At 49.6% G+C, this 21,274-nt stretch overlaps 1 protein-coding gene across 2 annotated transcripts; it reads right to left on the bottom strand.

Annotated features, from left to right (window-relative positions):
• Positions 1-487: 487 nt before the first annotated feature.
• Positions 488-14,131, bottom strand: FADS1 (fatty acid desaturase 1). 2 transcript variants are annotated; one of them, XM_055311947.1, is made up of 13 exons: positions 13,838-13,976; positions 12,986-13,184; positions 11,518-11,628; positions 10,745-10,942; positions 9,915-10,016; positions 9,683-9,811; positions 6,092-6,152; positions 5,149-5,225; positions 3,821-3,918; positions 3,540-3,636; positions 3,215-3,294; positions 2,982-3,107; positions 488-2,663 (listed from the first exon to the last, which is right to left on the bottom strand). In XM_055311947.1, the coding sequence occupies exons 1-13, from the start codon at positions 13,843-13,845 to the stop codon at positions 2,612-2,614; spliced, it is 1,338 nt and encodes a 445-aa protein (XP_055167922.1). In that variant the 5' UTR covers positions 13,846-13,976; the 3' UTR covers positions 488-2,611. The 2 variants fall into 2 exon arrangements, with proteins under 2 accessions (XP_055167922.1, XP_055167932.1); XM_055311957.1 differs by lacking the exon at positions 12,986-13,184 and having other exon boundaries at positions 13,838-14,131.
• Between the last annotated feature and the right edge of the window lie 7,143 nt (positions 14,132-21,274).

The following is a 21,274-nucleotide window of genomic DNA, read 5'->3' as shown; positions in this document are numbered from 1 at the left end:
TTAACCACTGCACACTGCAGGGAAAACCACTTCTGCAAATTTTTTCCTAGCTCATTTTAATGTTCTTGCTCAAAGGGAGCTGTTCTAGTTGGATCAAGGTTTAAAAGGCATTGCTTTGCAGTCCATCTCTGAACACTGAACCTGCAATGGTTCAAGCAAAAAGGAGACTTTTAGGGGACTACTTGTACTGAGGCTAGAAACAAGGTCAAAAGGGTGAGGGTGTTGCCTCGTGGTAGTAGGAGATAGCATCTGGCTTTCTAGGGGTCACAAGGGGCTGGCTTTCCTTTTCCTTGCCATAGTCTCCCTGTGCCTTGGTGTTCTTTTGGACAATCCTGTTATTCCTCTGCCCAAAGGCCTTGTGCAAAGGGGAGAGTCTGGGAACTCCTGATCAGAAAGTTCCAGCCATAGAGGTAGGTAGTAACTTACAGTGTGGGGGGTGGGGGTGGTCGTTGACATGGGCACAAGAACATCATGGATTACAAGTGAATAGCCTTCATTTGATCAAAATTAACTTTATTTTTCAGCTTTACCTCATCTGGATGTGGTAACAAAACTGGCACACCCAGAAAGGATACAGATGTAGGGCATAATTAAAGAAAATGCTTTTGGTAAAGGGGTGCGAAGATGAAAGTAACAAAGATAAACATGTAGGTTGGAATTCTAAAACACTGAGTTCAAATGTAAGCTTTGCCACAGTCTGTGACCTGTCCTCCGTAAGCCTGTTTTCTCACATAACGGCTTGGATTTGAGATCACTGCCCTGACTGTTAAAAACAGTCTCAGCCTTTTACATCATTGGTGCATCCCTCTGTGGCCATGTGAGACCACTTTGGTCTAGGTGAAGGAGAGAAGGCCACAGTGGTTAAAGTACTTTGAGGGCCTGGACTTGGCTCAGTGAGCCTTACTGGCTTTACAGGCTGGTGACCCCGAAACCTTAGGTAGCAGGGGATAGGGGTTGGGGCAGGTCAGTACCTGTTCTGGGGTGAGGAAGCCAATGAAAATAGAACTTTCCAATTCCACTCCTAATTTGTTTCAAACCATGTTCTGCCCAAATGGAGATCTGAACTCTTTCGTAACCGGTCCTGCCCCTGTTGTCATCCCTTTAATCTTTGTTCTGACAAATCTGTAAGTAATCCCAACAGCCGTTCCACGGGTGATAACTCTGACCCCATCACAACTTGTTTTCAGATGACCTTTATTCTCTCCTAAAACTAAATATGGACTCTTCTACGGCTCTCTTTTTTGCCTTCTAGGTTTGAGTTTTCTCCTCTCTGTATCCAAAATGCTCAATATTCTTACAGTAGATGCTGATGAACAGGGAAATAGCTCCCTCACCTGCATGGGAGGGCTTAAAAACCTGGAAATTTTTTTAAAAACTGTATTTCAGTATTAGACTGATAGGCTTTTTAAAGAGATTATTCTAAATTCCTACCTGGTGTCCAGCCGAGAAGATGCTTGAACAGAGTTGATAGTTCACAAACTTGTTTTTATCTTCCTATCTCTGGTTTAGAACTGTGAAGTGATTATATTTAATTCACTGTTCCTACTCAGAAGTAATACCTAAAATCATTTAGGTTGTAGAAAATCTCTTAACAACCCCCCTATACTCTTAAGGAATTAAATTCCTTTTCCTCATGACTGGTAATTCAGGGTCTCCCAACATGGTCACTTGTGCCAACTAACTACTTTGTTAAACTTGGAATTACAGGGAAGATGACAAAGGGAAACCACTGGGAACCCCCTTTTTTTCCAGGGAAGAGATGAAGTTCCCCCATCTGTTCACTTATGGATCAAGAAGTGGACTCCTCATCCTATGAACGTCTTATTCCTTGGGTGGTGCTTACAAGAGGTGACCCAAAGCCAGCCACTCTTCTTGCTGTTTTTGCAAGACTTAGGACCTAAATGCTCTCTCGGTGCCCTGGATGGAACATAAGTTCAAAATCGGTAGTGCCAAGATCCTTCAAAGTCAGAGGTCTCTAGCACTGCAATCCTGGCTTTACTCTAACTGCTACTAGAAGTGGGAAAATTGCTTCTCCAGGAGCTAGAGGCAGATCTAGGTCCCACCTAGCCCTAGAGTGAGCTGAGCCTCCCAGACCGTGTACTATGCCAGGCTTCAAATAGAATAGAAATCTTACTCAGAAGGTTCAGCCATTCTATCTCCTCAGATAGTGGAGGGTGTAGAAGGCACTAAGAAGCAGACCAGTGAGATGGGCTCACCCCTTTCCTGGCTGGAATTTCAATGCTAAATCTCTTACTGATTTTTGGGCTAGGTAGATCCCCTTCCTTTCCTCACCAACCATCTGCATCTGCCAAACTAGAAAAAGGAAACTAAACTCGCACATCTCTGCCCCAGTAGTTCCATCCCTTCCCCTCTAGGGGGCTGTGTGTCCCCCAGCCCCTTGGGTCTTAGATCTGTGCCTAGAAGATAAAGGGGAAGGGTTTGAGTTGAGCTTTTACCTCCTCAAACCCACCCCCCACCTCTGAATATTAGAATTGCAGTGGCATTGTCCCTCAAACTCCCCTCTGTTTTGGTGCCAGAAACGCCTCTTCCAGACAGGCTGGTGTTATAGGTGAAGATAGGCGTCTCTTACAGATGGGGGTGGGGGCTGTTGTTACTGGTGAAGATAGGCATCTAGCCAGAGCTGCCCAGACTCCTTCAGTGAGCTGTGGGGGCAAGATAGGAGCAGGAAGTGAGAGAGCATAGCCAAGCCCAAAGCCAAAGCACCCTATAGACATGGAGTAGTGAGGCTCTCAGAGAGGAATGGAGACCGATCTCCATGGCATATGGCCCTCTTTCTCCCCTTTGCTTCTGAGAAATAGGTTGGGCCACAACCGCAAGACCAATACAGCACCTGCCTGTCTTGGTGGCCTCCATTCCAGAGGATTGGGAAACCTGCCTTTTGCTCCCACCCCACACATCACCAACCCCATGGCTTGCCCCCCCTGGCCCCCCCAACCATCTTCCCAGGCTCAGGTACTCACTAGACAATGTCGGCGAAGGCTGAGAGCAGGGGCTTGGACTGGTACTCTATGCCATGCTTGGCACACAGGGACTGCACCAGGGGAGCCACTTTATGGTAATTGTGTCGAGGCATTGTGGGGAAAAGACTTCAAGGAGAATGGGATAGTCAGTGGCTCCTACTCCAGTTTCCACATCCCTGCTTGCCCCACAGGGACCCTCCCAAGGACCCTGCTTCTCAGGTCCCCCTACTCACTGGTGCTCAATCTGGAAGTTGAGATGTCCACTGAACCAGTCGTTGAAGGCAGACCTGTGGACGTTGCATGTTGCCTGGAGCTGGAGGAAGAAGGCCGGGGAGGGGATGTGTCTGGATGCCGGATGGAAAGGCCAAGCTGGCTAAGAGGAGGGGTGTGGGACTGTCCCTGGTCACTCCCTTCTCCACAGGGTAGCAGGAGAAGCCTCAGGCTAATAAGGTGGTGCTGTTTGGGGGCTTTTATGTTACTGCCCTTGCCCCTTAGTCTGCCCCTGTGCCCACCCACCATTTTTATTATCCCTAGGTCTTCCAGGTGACCGTCCCTTACCTGGGTGGAGACCCAGTCCATATTCCGGTCGTAGTCAATGTGCATGGGGATATGGTTCATCTGTGTTACCCATACAAACCAGTTGCTTTCCAGGAACCTGGTGGATATGGCACACAGACAAAAACCGTACAGATAAAAAGCTCTCTAGCCTGGCCATCTTCCTAAGCTAACAGCTGAAACATCCCCTGCTGCCGAAATCCCCGGCACAGCCCCCAGACCAGACTCGGGACTCCCAAACACCTGCTTTTCTTCGCCATCCCTCCTGCCCTGTCAAATACTACCTGACCATGAAGAAAAGGCCCAGGACGCCTTTCAGTCCCAACAATGGCACGTAAGTGAGGAAGATGCGAGCATAGAAGGTGATCATCCAGGCCAAGTCCTGCATTGAGAGGCAGAGAGGCAGGCTGGCACAAAGCACTTCCTCCTCTTCCTTTCACTTCGCTTATTTGCATGGTACGGCCATTCTGCCAGGGACCCAGACTGAAGCCTCCATCACTGTCCGCTTTTCTTCACTGCCCGATCTGCAATATCTAGTGCCACCACTTACGTTCCTGGTGGTAGCCCCCAGTCCTCCTTCCTTGTTCCCTTCACAGGTGGCAAAGCCTGCAGGGCCTCTCTGCCTCCAGCTCCTCCCAACCCACCTAAGTTCTTTTTTTTTTTTTTTTAATATTTTATTTATTCATGAGAGACACAGAGAGAGAGAGAGGCAGAGACACAGGCAGAGGGAGAAGCAGGCTCCATGCAGGGAGCCCAACGTGGGACTCGATCCCGGGTCTCCAGGATCACGCTTTGGGCTGAAGGCAGCGCTAAACTGCTGAGCCACCCAGGCTGCCCCCATCTAAGTTCTTTATGCCTTCATTACGCTGCCAAACAAATCTTCCAGGACAGCGGCTGTCCGTGCCAGTCCCCTGATCAAACCTCCAGGCACTCTTCTGTACCACAATTCTCCCCTGACATGAGTCCACAACATGTCCAGTGGCTAAAATTGCCCCTGACTTCCCAGCTTCTCTGGTCAGAGTCCTCTCCCTAGCCCACCTCTGCCTGTCCTCCAAGGCCAGCTAGAAAAGTAATTTCACAAAGCCTTTTCCGATGCCTCTCTTCAAGCCAGAGGCAAGCAGGGCCCTTTTGGAATCCCAGAACCACCTGCTTCTATCTCTTCCCAAGCCTGGCTCCTGGCTTTATGCCAAGCACAAAAGCCTCAGGAGATACAGGCTGAATGAAATAGGCCATTGGGGGCGCCTGGGTGGCTCAGTCCGTGGAGCATCCGACTCTTGGTTTTGGCTCAGGTCATGATCAAAGTGGTGGGATCAAGCCTGGTCTTCTCTGCTCAGTGCCAAGTCTAAGAGAATCTCCCTCTCGTGTGCACTCTCTCAAAATGTATGAATTTTTGAAAATCTTTTAAAAAATGAAATATGGCATCGGGGTCAGGCTGTCTGGTAAATCCAGATCATCCCATCTAGAGACAAGGAAGGTCTATACTCAAGTTCAACTAACTTTGCTCTAAATTAGGCCTGGAGTAGATCTCAGTGGGCTTTCCTCTGGAGAACCCCCATTCCCCTCAAAGTTGTGAAGACAAAGGATGTGCAACTCGGGGGCTGTGGATACTCACCACCCACTTCTTCCGCTGGATAACAAAATAGAAAATATACCACTGGAAGTAGAGAGGCAGCAAGGCTGGGGGCCCAACTGGGAAGGAAATAGAGGCAGGAGGGAGATGTGAGCAGCACAAGGGGGGGTCAGTGCCTAAGGGACAGCCTCTGGCATGGTGTTGCCCCCCTGCCATCCCTTCCTGTGGCCCCTTCCAGCTGCCTTGGCATTCCTCGATCCCTTGGAACTGGCAGGTGCTGAAGGTAAGCATGAATGCAAGTCTGAAGAAGGCAGAACCTCCCAAGAGAATGCCAGGAGGGTAAGGGTGGGAGTGGCATTCTTTTCCAGTGAAAGCAAGCAGCTGGGGCACTGAATTCTCCCCATGTTCCTTGGCCACAGGCCTGCCCCTGCCCGTCCTTGCAGTCACCTGCCCTGTGTTCCTGGCTGGCCTGCCATTAAGGTGAAGGGACAGGAGCAGGACAGTGTGTGTGTGCTGGGGTGGGGCTGGGGGTGGGGGACCCTCCTGATGCTTTACAGGCAGAAAGCTCACTTCTTCAGATCAGGGAAATGAGCTTGCACCACCCAACCTGAAGCCCTGGAGGGCAGGTATGGGAAGGGGCAGAGGGCTTCTCTTAAAATTAGGAGTTGAAAAAATGGTGCCTCCCTAATGCCATCCCATTTTACAAGGCTAAAGTTTAATCAGGATGGCTGGACTCAGTGCTCTTGTGGAAGCCAGGGTAGAACTTTACCTCGATACAAATGACCCCTGACAGGGAATTAGCCGGTTAACCTTGCTCAACTGAGATGGTAGTCTGTTCCTGAGCAGGGAGTAACCAATTGGGGCCAGGGTACTTCCTCCAGCCTCTACTTAAATACCATAATCCTTCAGAAAGTCATTTCTTCCTCACATCCCTTCAGCACCCCCATCCCAAGAGAGTCTCCCTATGTGGGATGAGGACACTCACTCAGGAAGAAGTATTTGTGCTGGTGATTGTATGGCATGTACTTTTTCTTCTGTTTCCCAAGCTGTGAAGAAAAGCAACACAAATCAGTGCCCACAGACTAATCACCCCATTCCCCTCCCCCTGTGATCTTGGCTATTCCCTGCTCAGCTTAGGCCTACTCCAGCAGCTGTCAGCTTAGCTTTTTGGTGCTGTTATTAGAATGTTCCAACAGCCCTGGCCTTACCTCAGCACCTAGTGCATGAGGGCTCACATGAGGCATGAGCACAACAGGGTCTACAGGTCCTCAGGACTCCTCATGTTCATCCAAAGACACATTTGTCATAAGGTTCCCAGGCCTCTCCACATCCCTTTTTCCCCATCTGGTAGTTTTTAAGATTTATTTATTTTAGAGAACGAGTGGGTGGGGGGAAGGGGACAGGCAGAGGGGGGAGAGAATCCCAAGCAGACTTCCCGCTGAGCATAGAGCTTGAAGTGGGGCTCCATCCCAGGATCCCCAGATTAGGACCTGAGCTGAAAACAAGACGGACGCTCAATCAACTGAGCCACTCAGGCACCCCACCCATCTGGTACTTTTTTGACCTCAGAATCTCCACAGACAACCATTTATACCCCTACACAGGTCAGTATTCCCTTGACATCCATCCAACTAGACCCTCTTTTGGTTTTGTCTTTTGGTCTACCACATGAACTTTACAAAATTCCTTGAATTTTAAGTCAAGTTTGGCAAATATTTGTGGAAAGGATACCAAGAACAACTTGGCAGTCCAAAGGTTCTGATAAGGCTTTTCCCAGTGGGTAGTGATTATTTTGTAAGCCTAGCTGCTGAAGAGAGAGGCTGGTGCTGCCAAGTCAGTCAGCCCGAACACCTAGCATGGGCACACAAAATCATGACAGCAAAGCTCTGCTGTCTTACTGGATGGGTCCTGTTCCTCTTGCCCCAGTCAGTTCTGATAACCAGATGACCCCAGAGCATAGGAGGCACTCTACTCAAGTAGAATGATAGCTCATCTTTCTTTTGTGCATCCACCCACTGTTTTTCATAATAACATTTCTTCTTCTTTATTGAGAGTTTATTCTGTGTAAGGTATTTCTGCTAAATGAAGCATTCTTTTCTATAAACTGAGTAATTTTAACAAGTATTTATTGAGCACCTATGATGTTCCAGGCAATGCTCTACGTGCTGAAGATACAGAGGTGAACAAAACAAAGTTCCTACCCTCACGGAGCTTATAGTCTGAGGAGAGGAAGCTGGTGATAAACTTGTGAACAGAACTCAAAGTAAGGGATGCCTGGGTGGCTCAGCAGTCGAGCATCTGCCTGAGGCTCAGGGCGTGATCTCAGGGTCCTGGGATTAAGTCTCTCATCAGGTTCTCCGCAGGGAGCCTGCTTCTCTCTGCCTATGTCTCTGCCATCTTTCTCTGTGTTTCTCATGAATTAAAAAAAAAAGAAAAAGAAAAAGGTAATTATAGATTTAAAATAGGAAAACAAGACAAAGTGAGGGAGGCAGCATTTTGGTTAGGTTGGTCAGATATGGTCGCTCTGAGTGTTGACATCTGAGAACTGAATAAGGAGCCAATAAAGCAGACATTCAGAGGAAGAGCATTTAATACAGAGGGAACACCTGGTACAAAGCTCAGGAAGTTTAAGGGACAGAAGGGGCAGTACGGACGGGAATAGTAAACAATGGGGGAGAATGGTTGATAAGGCTGGAAAACTAGGGATGGCCAATTCACACTGGTCCTTAGAGAGCCCCAGTAAGACCTTGGGAGCAAGGGTTTTATTCCCATGATGATGGAAAGCCACTGGAGGGCTTTGTGCTTTGAAAGGCACACTCTGCCTGGAGGAGGAGGGAATGAACTGTAGGGGGAGGTATAGTTGCAGGGAGACCAGTGAAGAGGCTGGAGCAGTAATCAGGCTCTGAGATGCATGGGAAGCAGTGGAGATGGTGAAGTCAATGACTTGGGATGTTTTGGAGACCATATTAACAAAGCTTGCTGATAGACTAGATGTTGGGTGAAGTTCACCCCATCTCCAGAAACTTTGAGGGGAAAACCAGAAAAGGAGCACCTGTCTTGTTTGGTGGGGGTGAGCGGGAAGAACACTGGCCTCCTATTTTGGAACTGTTAATGGAAGGGATCCCTAGTCACTGCTGCCTCCTTGAATGGCAATCAGATGCTATTAGGATGCTAATAACTGCCCTATTATGTTTCAACTCAAGGACAGAGAAAGTTTGTATTTAGGGTGAGGTGTCCCCTGGGTTTTCTTGTTTTCCAGGAGACTCGAAAGGTACCAAGATGGATGCCCTGGAATTACTACCCAGAGAAGCTGAAGCAAAGGCCAAGCAGCCTGTAGCCAAGACATTTACTAATAGGCAACCCACCCTCCAGCAGAAAAATGTCTACTAGTCCTAGATCACTTTCAATTTTTAATGTCTGCAGGTAGGAGTTTTTGAAAACCCTAGTATCAAGAAGCAATAAGGTAGTGGTGTGAGCAGGTTCTCTCCCACTTAAACTCCCACCTTTTTTTTTTTTTTTAACCCTCTATAGTGATAGTAGAAGTGCTACCAAGAGCTATATACTCTGCCTAACAAATTGCCCACACCAGGCTTGAAACAACCACCTGAACCAGGAGGGGCCAGGGCTGACTGATTGCCAAATACTGTTGACCATAACACAGTGTTGGACGTGTAGCAAACCAAGTCCTTGCTTGGGAGGTAGGAAATTTAGGGTGGGGCATAAGCTTCAAACTAGGGGCTCCTGGCACCAGGACAGCCAATGCAGTAAAGCCTTTCCAGAATCCTCCTAGCCAGAGGGGGAGAGCCAGGCTGCCTTGCAGTCACTCATGCCTTGAATGGAAAGGTCTTGAACAGCTGAATTCTTGGCATGCTGACGTATCATACAGTGGGAGGAGGGGGATCTGGCAGGACTGTGACTACAGCCTGGAGCCTCAGCACAAGGGGTTTTAAAGTAACTTTATAAGCAACTCTTCCGCCCATTCAAAGCCTCCTATTGCCTTATGTTCACTGAAAGCTCTCCAGATCTCCACCCTCAGGCATTCATCCTTTAGCAGCAGCACTACAATTTTTACTCATAACCTCACGTGGTAACTCAAACTCAACACTGACCACCCTGGAAGTCAGATGGGTGGGAAGAATTACTCAGCAAATCAATGTTCCAGGTACCGAGCATCAAAGAAGAGTAAAACAGTTGGTCCAGCCCTTGATGGGGGAAACTGCACAGCAGTTTTCCAAAGTTGGGAGGGGTGGTGACTGCCTGGGGTAGGAACATGTAAAAAGCATTCCCAAGAAGGACCATCAATTTGGTTTACAGAGATTTGCATGGTAATCTGGTCATCTTTCGGCTCCTTTGCAGCATGAAGTACCTTTATGCAATAACTGTTGCCTTGAACTCACTAGGGAGAATAGGTGATTCTGTCCTGGGCAGCTTATCTACTGCCTCCCACAACTGCCAGCAAGCCAGCCTGGTCCCAGTGTCTTATCCACATGGATAGCATTGTGATCATTTCCCCCAGAGCCCTCTGTTCTGGCTGGCTCCCATTCTCCAAGACCTTTCCACTAACATTTCTGCTCACCTCCACAGAGAGGATCTTCCCCAAGGCAAAGAAGAAGGGGTGCATGTTGATGTCTGGGTCTTTGCGGAAACAGTTGGGCTTGGCATGGTGCTGGAAGTGCAAGTGGTTCCACCAACTGGCAGGGGCCCCCTACAGAAAAGCAGGGACATGAGTATGAAAGTCTAATGTTCCCCATCCCCCCAAGGAAACCCTTCATTGATGAGTTTCAAGAGTCCCTCCCCGTCCCATTGACCTTCAGGTGGCCAATCACGAAATGATGTAGCAGGTGGTTCCAGGTAGAGGTGCTGAAGACAGACAGGTGCCCAAAGTCATGCTGCAGCCAGCCAGCCTGGGCCTGGGTGAGAAAGGTTAACGCTAAGAGTGGCTCACAGGCCCAGGCTCCCTCTCACTCACCTCTGTGGCTCCTCTGCCTCACCCCTTCCTTCATCTGCCTAGCACTGCAATTGCCACAGTCACTCGAGCACATCAGGAAAGCAGTCAGGAAGCGTAGATCCTAACTGGCTCTGCCACTAACTCACATGAGAGTTGAGACAAATCACCATCCTTTCCCTGTTCTTCAGTTTCCCTAGAAGCCTCCCCATAGAACTCTCTGGAGTTTAAGGACTTACGATGGAGTGAATATCCAGACTACAAAAAAGGACAGAGTGACAAACTCAGAGGCGAGTAGCAGGCTTGGCAAATGGGTCCCGATAAGGCCCAAGCCTTATGAGCACATTGGGCAATGTGCGAGAAGAAAGCCAAGCTTTGCTGAGAAATCAGAACCTTGGTTCTTGGCACACTCAGGCTATGGCAAAACCTGAACGTGAAGTTTCAGCGGAGAAATTCCACGGAAAGAAGGGAACCCTTGGAGGAGCAGCTGGAGAGGCGGTGAGCAAAATGATGGTGCACATGTGGCTACCGAGCAGGTAAAAGCCACAGATGATCAACTCTTCCCCCACACCCTCGATGCTGCCCTGGTCACAGGGCAGAGCTCCTTGGCCTTCTGAGGCATACAAAGAGCTTTCCCCAAAGATTCAAGGATGCTGAATACTGTTATGGGCTCGACTAGCCAAGAGCTCTCACTTGAACTGTGCTGAGCAGCACTGCACAGAGGAGAAAGGGCACAAAGGATGTCCCAAAGAACCAAAGAGTGAGCCAGGCAGCAACGTCCAGCAGCAGGATGTGAAGTAGGTACAACAGGAAGAAGACATGGTTGGCCTTCATGAGCCCCATCCGCTCCACTGTGGCCCGCAGCTCTCGGAATTCATCCATCAGCTCCTTCTGTGGAAGAGTAAAGAGGGAGGGGCTCTTTATTTTTCCCAACTGTAACCCAACCCTGTTGGAAACAGAGGGCTCTCTTGGGCTCCAGGACCTCCCACCCCCAGACAGCTGTGGGGAGTCCACAATCCTAGATAAATAAACCACAGCACTGAGGAAAGAGGACAGGTGCTACGGGATCATGTCTAAGAATATGTGGTCTTTGGAGTTAAACAGATTTGATTCAAGTCCCTGCCTGCCCTGCCATTTACCAATAGTGTGATTCTTGGTCACATTGCTCACCCTCCCTGAGTCTTGTTTGCTCATCTGTAAATGTGTGAGGATTATATGAGGTTATGATGGACACATAGTAAGTGCTTAACAGATAGGTCCTGATGAGGGTGGTGGTGGTGGTAGTGATAGCCTTGTGAGAGCCAAAGGTTTCAAAGCCTGTGTTCCAGTGACTGGGAGAAACAGGGATCTCAAGACTTTGCAAGAACTACTGACGGTGATCAACTGTGATCTCATCTGGGCCTCCCTTCTCCCCCTGCCCTTTAGCGGGGAGACAGCCACAGTATCTCCAAACAACAGAGTCTCACATTTTTAGTGGGCTCAAAGCTGGGCTGCTCTGGAGACAGTTCTCCAATCAGGAGAGAGTTCATATACTTCCTCACAAGGCCCTTGTCGATGTGGAACGCCACAAAGGGATCCTGCAAGGACAGGGAGAAGACAGAGCAGTTAGGAAGCCAGCCCGGGGCCCCCTGGCCTCCAGGAGGGCTCACACCAGAGGCCACTCTCCTGACCCAGCAAGGAGGCCGTGTCTAAGTTCAAAGAGACACAACTTCCCTCCAGTCAGCTGCCCTTTGAGGGTGCTTGGGCCATTCTCGGGTGTGCACAGCTCAGGAACATCCTGCATATGTTCTAATGAAAAGGGCACCACGAGGGGATCCCTAGGTGGCGCAGCGGTTTGGCGCCTGCCTCTGGCCCAGGGCGCGATCCTGGAGACCCGGGATCGAATCCCACGTCGGGCTCCCGGTGCATGGAGCCTGCTTCTCCCTCTGCCTGTGTCTCTGCCTCTCTCTCTCTGTGTGTGTGTGACTATCATAAATAAATAAAAAAAAAAATTAAAAAAAAAAAAAAGAAAAGGGCACCACGACAAGGAATAGGAAGTGTGGGTAGGGGGACCACAGAAAGACGTCTCTGGGCTGCCCGTCTCTAGCCGTGTCTGGAGAGAGTTTTTGCACAAGAATTTAACATACAGGTGAGAAACAAGTAGAACTAGTGGGTGGGGCTATGAGACTTCTGTTTTTTTTTCCCTGTGGGACTTTTAACAGACCCTCTCTGTCTGAGCCAGCGTTCTTTTTTTAAAATGTGATTAGGAAGACTCCCGATCTCTGGACTGGGAACTTTTTGCACTTCTCCCCCTTTTCTCTGCTGCTGTTCCTGGTAGGGTTCCATAGTTCCCCTAAGACTCTGAACGCCCTTGCTCCCGGGCGGCTAATTTTGGTTTTGCAAGGTGGGGTTGGTCAGGCTGCCCCAGGCCTTCTGGGGAATCGGCCCTAGAGGCGGGAGTCGGGGCGGAGCCGGCGGCCGGTGGCACCACACATCTGGACCAATCGCCATCCCCGTTACGGCCGCCCCCAGCCCCGGCCCCAAATCACACCGCGGGAAGACCCTGCGTCGGAGCCTGCCTCGTCTGCGCATGCGCTAGCCTACGTCCGCGCCGTCCTCGGCAGCCTGGGCTTCCCAGTGGTTGCTCCGGGTGACCCCTGCAAGCTCCGGCCTTGCCCGCCGGGCCCCCGCCCCGCTCCGGCCGGCCGGCCGGCCGCCTCGCAGAGAAGGGCAGGGCCTCAGCCCAACACGTCCATGCTCCGCTGCGACGTAATGGGAATTCTAGGGGGCCCAGGCTCCCTCCCAGATGGCAAGGGCAGAGGGTGGGGGCAGCGGAGGGGGTGATGCCGCTGGGCGCGGGCTGGGGGGGAGGGGACGCGGCGAAGCAAAGTCTCTACAGGGTCGCACGGGGTGGTGGCCGCCTCCAGCCACGGCAGGAGGCGCCAGTCGCCTTACCTCCGAGAGCAGGTGATCCAGAAAGGGAAGAGCAAGGCTGGGGCGGGATGGCGCGCTGACCCCCATAGTGAGGCCAGAAAGGATGCGAACCACAGCCCGGGAGTGCGAACAGCTGTGTGCTGCGGCGAACAGCTGCAGACCCCGCTGGCCTTCGGCCGAGTGACCTCCCAGCACGGTTCGAGGTCGGCTCGGGGGGTTTCTGTGAGTGTAAGATGACGCAGGCTCCCCCACCTGCTGCACGCCGCTCCATTAGTCACTACTCTCCGGTGGGTGAGGCCTCCTCCGTCACCCCGTGCCGGGGTTCCCCAGACAGCGGGTCCCCGGAGATGCTTCCCTCTCCTGCTCCTGCTCTCAGGTTTGCGCGAGCAGTCTAGGCGCTCCCGGCGCTCCCTTCCCACCCACCGAGGAGGGTCGAGACCCCCTCTCCCTGCCCCTGGCTCCTCCTCCCTCGGCCTCAGCGCCCCCCTCATCCTGGCTTTCCTCCCGGCCTGTCCTGCCCCAGGGCCTGCCTAGCTTGGCGACCAAGGACGGGGCCGCAGACAGCAAGCAGGCGCCGGCGGCGCAGTCCTTTGTGCGGGCACGCTGCCGGCCTCCATCCCCAATCTCCTGGTTGCAGTTTCCACGGCCACTCTCCTGCCCTTGCTTCCCGTGCTGAGTGGCGGGCAGCGGGTATGCTCGGCGCCTGCTGGGTCTTCCCCGAATTGGCTGGGAGTTCGTCCCGGGGTGCCGAACTCCCTGCCTCACGCCCCGAGCCTCCCGCTGCAGCCGCCGGGCCCCGGCCCCGGCCCGGCCCCGGCCCCACCCCCTCCCCCTCCCCCTCCCCCTCCCGGGCCGCGGCCAGGCGGCGCTCACCGTAGCATCCTGCCCCGCGTAGTGGCTGAGGACGCGGGAGCCCCCGGGGTGCCGGCGGGTGAACTCGCTGATGTTGTACACCTTCCGGTCGATCACGAGCCACCGCTCCTTCTCGCGCCCGGAGCGCTTCGCCACCTCGTCCCACGTGAAGTAGCGCTTGGCCGGCGCCTGGGTAGGGGTCTCGGAGTCCATCCGGGCCGAGGCGGTCAGGCGCGCGCTCGGGGCCCACGGGGGAGCGCGCCGGCTCCGGGTGCGCGGGGAACGGACCGGCTGGCGCGCGCCGGGTTTTCAGCACCCGCGGCGCGGACCGCCGAGCCCTCCTACGCGCGCTCTCATTGGTGGAGCCGCGTGGCGCGGGGAGCGGGCCCCCGCCTCCCCGCCCGGGCCCGCGCGGAAGGGCCGGGGCGGGCGCGCCCCCTCGCGGGCTCGGTGGAGGGCTCGCGACGAGGTCCCGGGGGCCGCGCGGCCCGGATCGGAGCTTCTGCGGACGGCTCGGGTGCGGGGCGCCCATCCCGGGGGCGAGGCTGCCCCAGGCCACCGGCCCTTAGCCCCAGGCGCCCTCGCCCGGCTCAGGGCGCCCACCCGACGCGGCCCCCTCGCCACGTCGCTCCACGGTTGTGCGGCCGGAGACAGCCCCGCGAGAAGCCTTGGCGGTCACCTTGTGAACCGCGTGATCATCATTGAGCGTGGAGCACGTTCCTGCTCTACTTTGCCCAAAATAACGCTGCAAATGCCCCACAGGTTTTGTGACCCTGTTTACCTTTTTTTTTTTTTTTTTTTTTTTATTTATGATAGTCACAGAGAGAGAGAGAGAGGCAGAGACACAGGCAGAGGGAGAAGCAGGCTCCATGCACCGGGAGCCCGACGTGGGATTCGATCCCGGGTCTCCAGGATCGCGCCCTGGGCCAAAGGCAGGCGCCAAACCGCTGCGCCACCCAGGGATCCCCCTGTTTACCTTTTTGTTCGGATTTTTGGTCTCTTCTGAATTAACTAGGGCCCTTACCTAGAAGGAAGGGGTCTTCAGCGTCTCCTGGCCTCAGGGAGGTCGTGTGTGGAGAGCCTGGGTCTTGAAGCAGAGAGCAGAGGCGGTCCTGGAGTGACCTGCGGTTCGCAGGAGACCCTTCAGGTGGAGGCATTCCGGGCTCAGACCTCTGGGCCCTAGGAAGGCGCGAGGAAGCGCCCAGAGGCCGGGTGTGCCAGTCAGGAAGCTGTTGTAGTGTGAGGAGACCCAGAGTGTGTTGCTAGATTTTCTCTCGCTTATTCAGCAAGCACGGTATAAAGCGCTGACTGTGTGCCAGGCACTGTTTTTAGTGTCTTACAGACTGATTCATTTAATTCTCAGAACCCGCTGAAGTAGGAACTAGTATTGATCTTAGGGACAGAGGGGACCTTAGGTGTTCTGTCACACAGCCAGTAAGTGGCAGGGTGGGGATTCAAACCAGCCTGTGCTTTGAACAGGGGTTTCTGCTGTCTCTCCTCTGAGGACACTAGTATTTGGGCACTTTGTTTGATGGGACTGTAAACCGAGGCAAAGGAAGTAGAGCCTTGTCCCAAGCGCTGAGCTAGAGTCTGAGCCCCTAGGAGTCAGGAGAGGGTCATACAGTACAGACTGGGTACAAAGTACAGCTGGATTTCTGGTAGAGAAGGGCCTTAATCTGTTCAATCCAAATATCTCATTTTACAGATAAGAGAACTGAGTCTCAGAACGGGAGATGGGACTTTGCAAATGCCTGTAAGGAAGCTCAAGTGTCCTGGCATCTGGTTCACAGGGCCCTGCATCTTGTTCAGGAACGATAGCTGCTCCTCTGTATGCCAATTTTCATATATATATATATATATATATAGTTTTTTTAAAATATTTTATTTATTTATTTATTTATTTATTTATTTATTTATTTATTTTTGAGAGAAAGAGAGAACACAAAGGGAATGGGAGAAGCAGACTCTCTACTGAGCAGAAAGCTACCCCTCAGGGCTCAATCCCTGGACCCTGAGATCATGACCTGAGCCAAAACCAAGAGTCAGTCGGTGGCTTAACCGACTGAGTCACTCAGGTGCCCAGCCAATTTTCCTTTTTAAAAAATAAACCTTGCCCAACAACTTGGCAGTTTGTAACCAGAGGTATAAAATGATTTGTACTCTTCAATCAAGTAATTTCACTGTTGGAAAATGGGAAACTACAAAGGTTCTTATTGCTAATTTAATAGTAAAGACTGGAAACAACTACAAATCCTGACAATAAGAAAACCTTCATGCTCACTGAGATATATTAGCACAATGAGGAATTACAGAATGATTAAAAATGACCAAGATGTGGGCACCCCGGGTGGCCCAAGCGGTTTAGCGCCACCTTCAGCCCACGGTGTGATCCTGGAGACCCGGGATCGAGTCCCACGTTGGGCTCCCTGCATGGAGCCTGCTTCTCCCTCTGCCTGTGTCTCTGCCTCTCTCCGTGTGTCTCTCATGAATAAATAAATAAAATCTTAAAAAAAAAAAAAGAGAACACCGGAGAAGAAAGACAAATTAGTGATTATTGGTCAAAAGGATACATGCAAATTACTCCTTTTTCTAGTTCTCAACATTTAAGAAGTTTGTGTGACATGGATTTGCATTTATGTTTCTTTCCTTTGCCAGTGTTCTTATGCCAGTTTTATGTGTTTTGCCTATTTCCTTAACTAGATGTTAATTGGGGGCAGGGACTATAAATTCTGTTTAGTTCTACTTGGTATATTCAAAGTAGCCCAGTTTGGGGTTCTGTATGGAATCAATAAATTTTTTGAAATAACTGATGTTTTCAGCCTGAAGAAAATACAGGTTAGCAGGCATATTGGCCACTAGGCAGATGCTCTAGTGCCTGCTTATGTGCCTGTGGTCCTACATACATGATCATGTAGATTGTAAAAAATCCATTTCCAGGCCTAACCCAGGGGCCAACTGGACAAATCCTTTGCCCTGTGGGTTCTGCTGACCGTGAAAGCAGAACTTGCCTTTTCCAGGAAATGAATCATAAAAATCACAGACACTTTACTGGATCCTTTACAAATCATAGGGGTAGGAGGAAGAGTGTTGGTTGTGCTTGGCTCCTGTTGCAGCCTTTTCTCAACTGACCGTGTATCAGACCATTAAAGATCAAAGCCATTTTCATAGTACCTGGGTTTCTGAGAAATTAGGAAATCTGTGGGAACACAGTGAGTACCTTACAGCAGACTCTAATAATGTTAACAGAATCAATCCTTGGGTTAAGAAGTATCATTTGTAATACCTCTCTAAGTTATGTCAAGTATTATACTATTTAGAAAATATGATGTATGGTGGTTGAACTAAAAAGAAAGAGTTTTGGCACACCTGGGTGGCTTAGTTGGTTAGGCATCTGCCTTCAGCTGAGGTCATTACCTCAGGATCCTGGGATTGAGCCCTGAGTTGGGCTCTCTGCTCTGCGGGGAGCCTGCTTCTCCCTCTACCTGCTGCTCCCCCTGCTTATGCTCTCTCTCTCTCTCTGTCAAATAATAAAATCTTAAAAAAAAAAAAACTTAAAAAAAACCACCCCAAAATAAATAAAGAGAAAGAGTCTCAAGATCAGACTTTTACTAGAGGCACAGAGATGGCTAGAAACAGTATTCTTTCAGTTTACCACATTCTAAGAACACAGAAGTTGGGGGCCATGGGGCTCATGGTGGATGAACTCATGGAATTTTCTTAGTAGGAGCTTATGACTGGCTAGAGTATAAGCACCTTACAGACAGGTATGTTAAACCAACTGTTTTATAGATAAGGTGACTGGGATCCAAAGAGCTAGAGCCACATGTGAAAAGTATGAGATCTGGAGCTGGAATTCACTCTGAGACCCAATTATAACTTTAGTTGCTAAATGGTAGGTTCAATAAATGTGTCTGACATAAGGCCACCCTGGTTCAGAGAGGAAGTGGCAGCCTCAGTGTGGTTGTCCTTGTTTCTCTGGGGCACCTTCTTCCTCGAAGGCCCTCAGACTTGCTGTTGTGAAACAGGAGAAGGCAAGTCTAAACCAGTAGGACCCAGAGCATCCCCCCTTCTGGGACACCTGGGTGGCTCAGCAGTTGAGTGTCTGCCTTTGGTTCAGGGCATGATCCTGGGGTCCTGGGATCGAGTCCCACACTAGGCTCCCTGTGAGGAGCCTGCTTCTCCCTCTGCCTGTGTCTCTGCTTCTCTCTGTGTGTCTCTCCTGAGCAAATAAATAAAAATCTTAAAAAAAATAATAAAAGAAGTTTTGCTTATATAACTATTCCAGTGATGAACTTAAAAAAAAACTGAAGGTTTTAATTTATGAATATTTTCTTAGGATAAGTTCTAGATACGCAATTAGTAGATCAAATGATAAAGAGCATTTTAAGGCTCTTCTTATTGTCAGATTGTCAGCAAGGTCTATCGAGAACTTACTATGTGTTCTTTAGTTCCACTGCAGCTACCATCCACAGAACAAGAAAGGAATCACTCTCACCAGCTGCCTCCCCACCAGTTCTGTGAGCTCCGGACGTACAGGAATGAAGCACCACCACTCTGGTCTCTCCCAAGAGTCTCTCAGTCCCCTCACCATGTGTCCAGATAATTGTAATATCAAACTGCAGTAAAATTCAGTTCTAAATGTATTTCTGAATTAGACAAGTTCCAATAGGACGTAGCCAGGAAGGGAGACAATGGTAGAATAGAAAGGATAAATATTGGTATTTGAAAGGCCTTGGATCTTGTCCTCTACTCCACCTACTGCTATGTGTTGTTGGATATCATGTCAACCTCTCTGGTCTCAAGATTCCTCGTCCAAAATGAAGAAGCCAAATGCCTTCCATCTCTAGCAGTCTACATTTTTTTAAAAAAATATTTTATTTATTTATTCATGAGAAACACAGAGAGAGAGGCAGAAACACAGGCAGAGGGAGAAGCAGGCTCCATGCAGGGAGTCTGACGTGGGACTCAATCCAGGGTCTCCAGCATCAGGCCCTGGGCTGCCCAGTCTACATTTTTTTTTTTTTTTGATGAAAGTTTTACTCAAGACATCCTGTCTCTGGTATTCCCCTAAAGGCAATGCCTTTGATAATAACTCCGTTTCTCAGATGAAGTCCCTAGCCTGTCACATAAAGCAACTAAATTTGACAGCTTTATTTTTATTATACCATTTTCGTTGTCGAAAGTACTAAATATTTTAAAAAACAGTTATGACTTTTACCATAAGCTAATAAATTGCTATCCCAGTGAGCTTGGTTAAAGTAGTTTGGCCTGACTTACACTGTTCACTAAGATAAGAGGTGTATGGCATTTTTACACACAATGTGTCCTCTGACCCTCATTATTTAAAAAAAAATTAGGCAGATCATTTTATCATGAGAAAACCATGAGTCAGAGAAGCTGGGAGATCCAGCAGCCCACACTAAAGTGACAGAATAGGATACTAACGTGCTCTATGATTGGCTTTTGATTTGTGACCTCCCACCAGAAGGAACAGACCCTGTTCCCCCACAGCCCAGATCCACAGCTGGATTTGTAGACCTAGGCCTAGCCAACTGTCTCATTCCTCTGACAGCAGTAATTGGCCCAAGGGGTGGACATGCAACTTCCAGCCCATGAGAGACATTCCAGAGGATTAATTCATAGAAGCAGGGAGTAGAGAGCATTCTTCCTCCTATGGTTGCTCAGCAGGCATAGCCGAGTTTTCTGTCACATGGAGAAGACCTTTCTGCAGTAAGAGAGAATCCAGCTAACAAGGGGAAAAAAAGCAGAGACGTTAGAAAGTGTCAAATTACTGCTTCCAGAGGCCCTGGTTTCTGGAGCTGTTTAGTTCTTAGTTCTAACCTATCTGGTTAGCCTTCCAGGCTCGGTGAGCCAATACATTTCTTTTTTTCCCTTATATATTAGTATAAGGAATAAAGAAATGAACACAGAACCTCTGGCTTTCAGGCCAGGGTCCTTTTTCCTAATGTTAATAATAGCTGTTAGTAATTGCGTTGAACACTTACAATGTGCTTAACACTTAATTTTATTTACTGGACCAAAAACAGAAGTTTTCATCCAGAAAGGCTAATTATGGAAACCCAGAAAAGAGAGATCCCTTCACCAAGTACTATGGCATCTGAACTATCTTTTTTCTAAAGAACTGAGTTGGAGTTTTTATAAAAATGTGGCCAAGTGATTCAGCCCTGGCAGAGGAGGAGACCTCCCTGTGGTGGAGGGCTCCAGACTTGGCATACCCTTCCACACTGCTAGAGCCAGTCCTTCCCCAGCCTCTTCTCTAGTGTGAGACTTCCTCATTCTTATCAGCCATTCTGACTCAACTTGAGCTTTTGACGGAAAGGCCCCATATAAGTGCAAGATCCTTCCATTGCTAAATCATTTTGTAGAAATTTCTAACCCACTGTGATTGCACTTCTTTTTATTGAGGCATAATTGACATATAACATTTTTATTAGCATCAGGTACAATATAATGATTTGATATTTGTATGTATTGCTGAGCACAGTAAATCTAGTTAACAGCTAAATCATTTTAGCTTGCAAAACTCTAAATGTTCATGTCATTAAATTTAATTACCTTGGGATCCCTGGGTGGCGCAGCGGTTTGGCGCCTGCCTTTGGCCCAGGGCGCGATCCTGGAGACCCGGGATCGAATCCCACGTCGGGCTCCCTGCATGGAGCCTGCTTCTCCCTCTGCCTGTGTCTCTGCCTCTCTCTCTCTCTCTCTCTCTGTGACTATCATAAATAAATAAAAATTAAAAAAAATTAAAAAAAATTAATTACCTTCAGGCTTTATGCTGAAAACATGAAGAGCATTCTTCATTAAATTTCAATGTCTAGTCCAGACCACTTTTTGGAGCTCCTAACTCACATATACAATGCCTTCTTGCCACTTTCGCTGGGATGTCACACCCATCACATCCAAAGTAAGATATCCAAGCCCAAACTTTCCATCTCCCACATCACCCTCAAACCTGTCTTCCCCATTGTTGTAAATGCTCTGTTCACTTAGTGAACAAGTTATAGAACTGGGACTCATTTTACTCCCTGTGAGCCCCCATGGTCGATCCATCCCAAGTCCTGCCAGCCGTACCCCCAGAAATATCATAAATTTCCTCCCTTTCTTCAGTCTCCAGGGTCTCCACTTTATCCAAGCTATTGTCACTTGCTTGGATTCCTGCAATACTCTCCTAACTATCTTTCCTGCTTTATCCACATTTGATTCCCTCCTGTCTATTCACAAAACAGCTTGAGTGATTTTTAAGAATTTAAGATCATGTCCGTTTCCTGCTTAAAACTTGCCACTAGTTTTCCATTGTACTTGAAATAAAATCCCTACTCCTGTGGCCCCCTCCTACCTCTCCAGTCTCCTGGCTTTCTTCCCTCACCAAGTACTCTACAGCCACAGTGGCCTTTCTCTTTCTGAAACACACTGAGCTCATTTCTGAATTAGAACTTT

Source organism: Nyctereutes procyonoides, unplaced genomic scaffold (assembly GCF_905146905.1).
Source record: "Nyctereutes procyonoides isolate TBG_1078 unplaced genomic scaffold, NYPRO_anot_genome, whole genome shotgun sequence".
NCBI lineage: Eukaryota > Metazoa > Chordata > Mammalia > Carnivora > Canidae > Nyctereutes > Nyctereutes procyonoides.
This window is presented reverse-complemented; position numbering and strand designations above follow the sequence as displayed.

What these genes read in the sequence shown, in the direction of transcription:
- FADS1 (XM_055311947.1), bottom strand. An exon ending in TGGATCACCTGCTCTCGGAG is followed by an intron (nt 11,629 to 12,985) that starts GTAAGGCGACTG and finishes CTGTCCTTGCAG; the next exon opens with GATCCCTTTGTGGCGTTCCA. An exon ending in TCGTGATTGGCCACCTGAAG is followed by an intron (nt 9,812 to 9,914) that starts GTCAATGGGACG and finishes GCTTTTCTGTAG; the next exon opens with GGGGCCCCTGCCAGTTGGTG.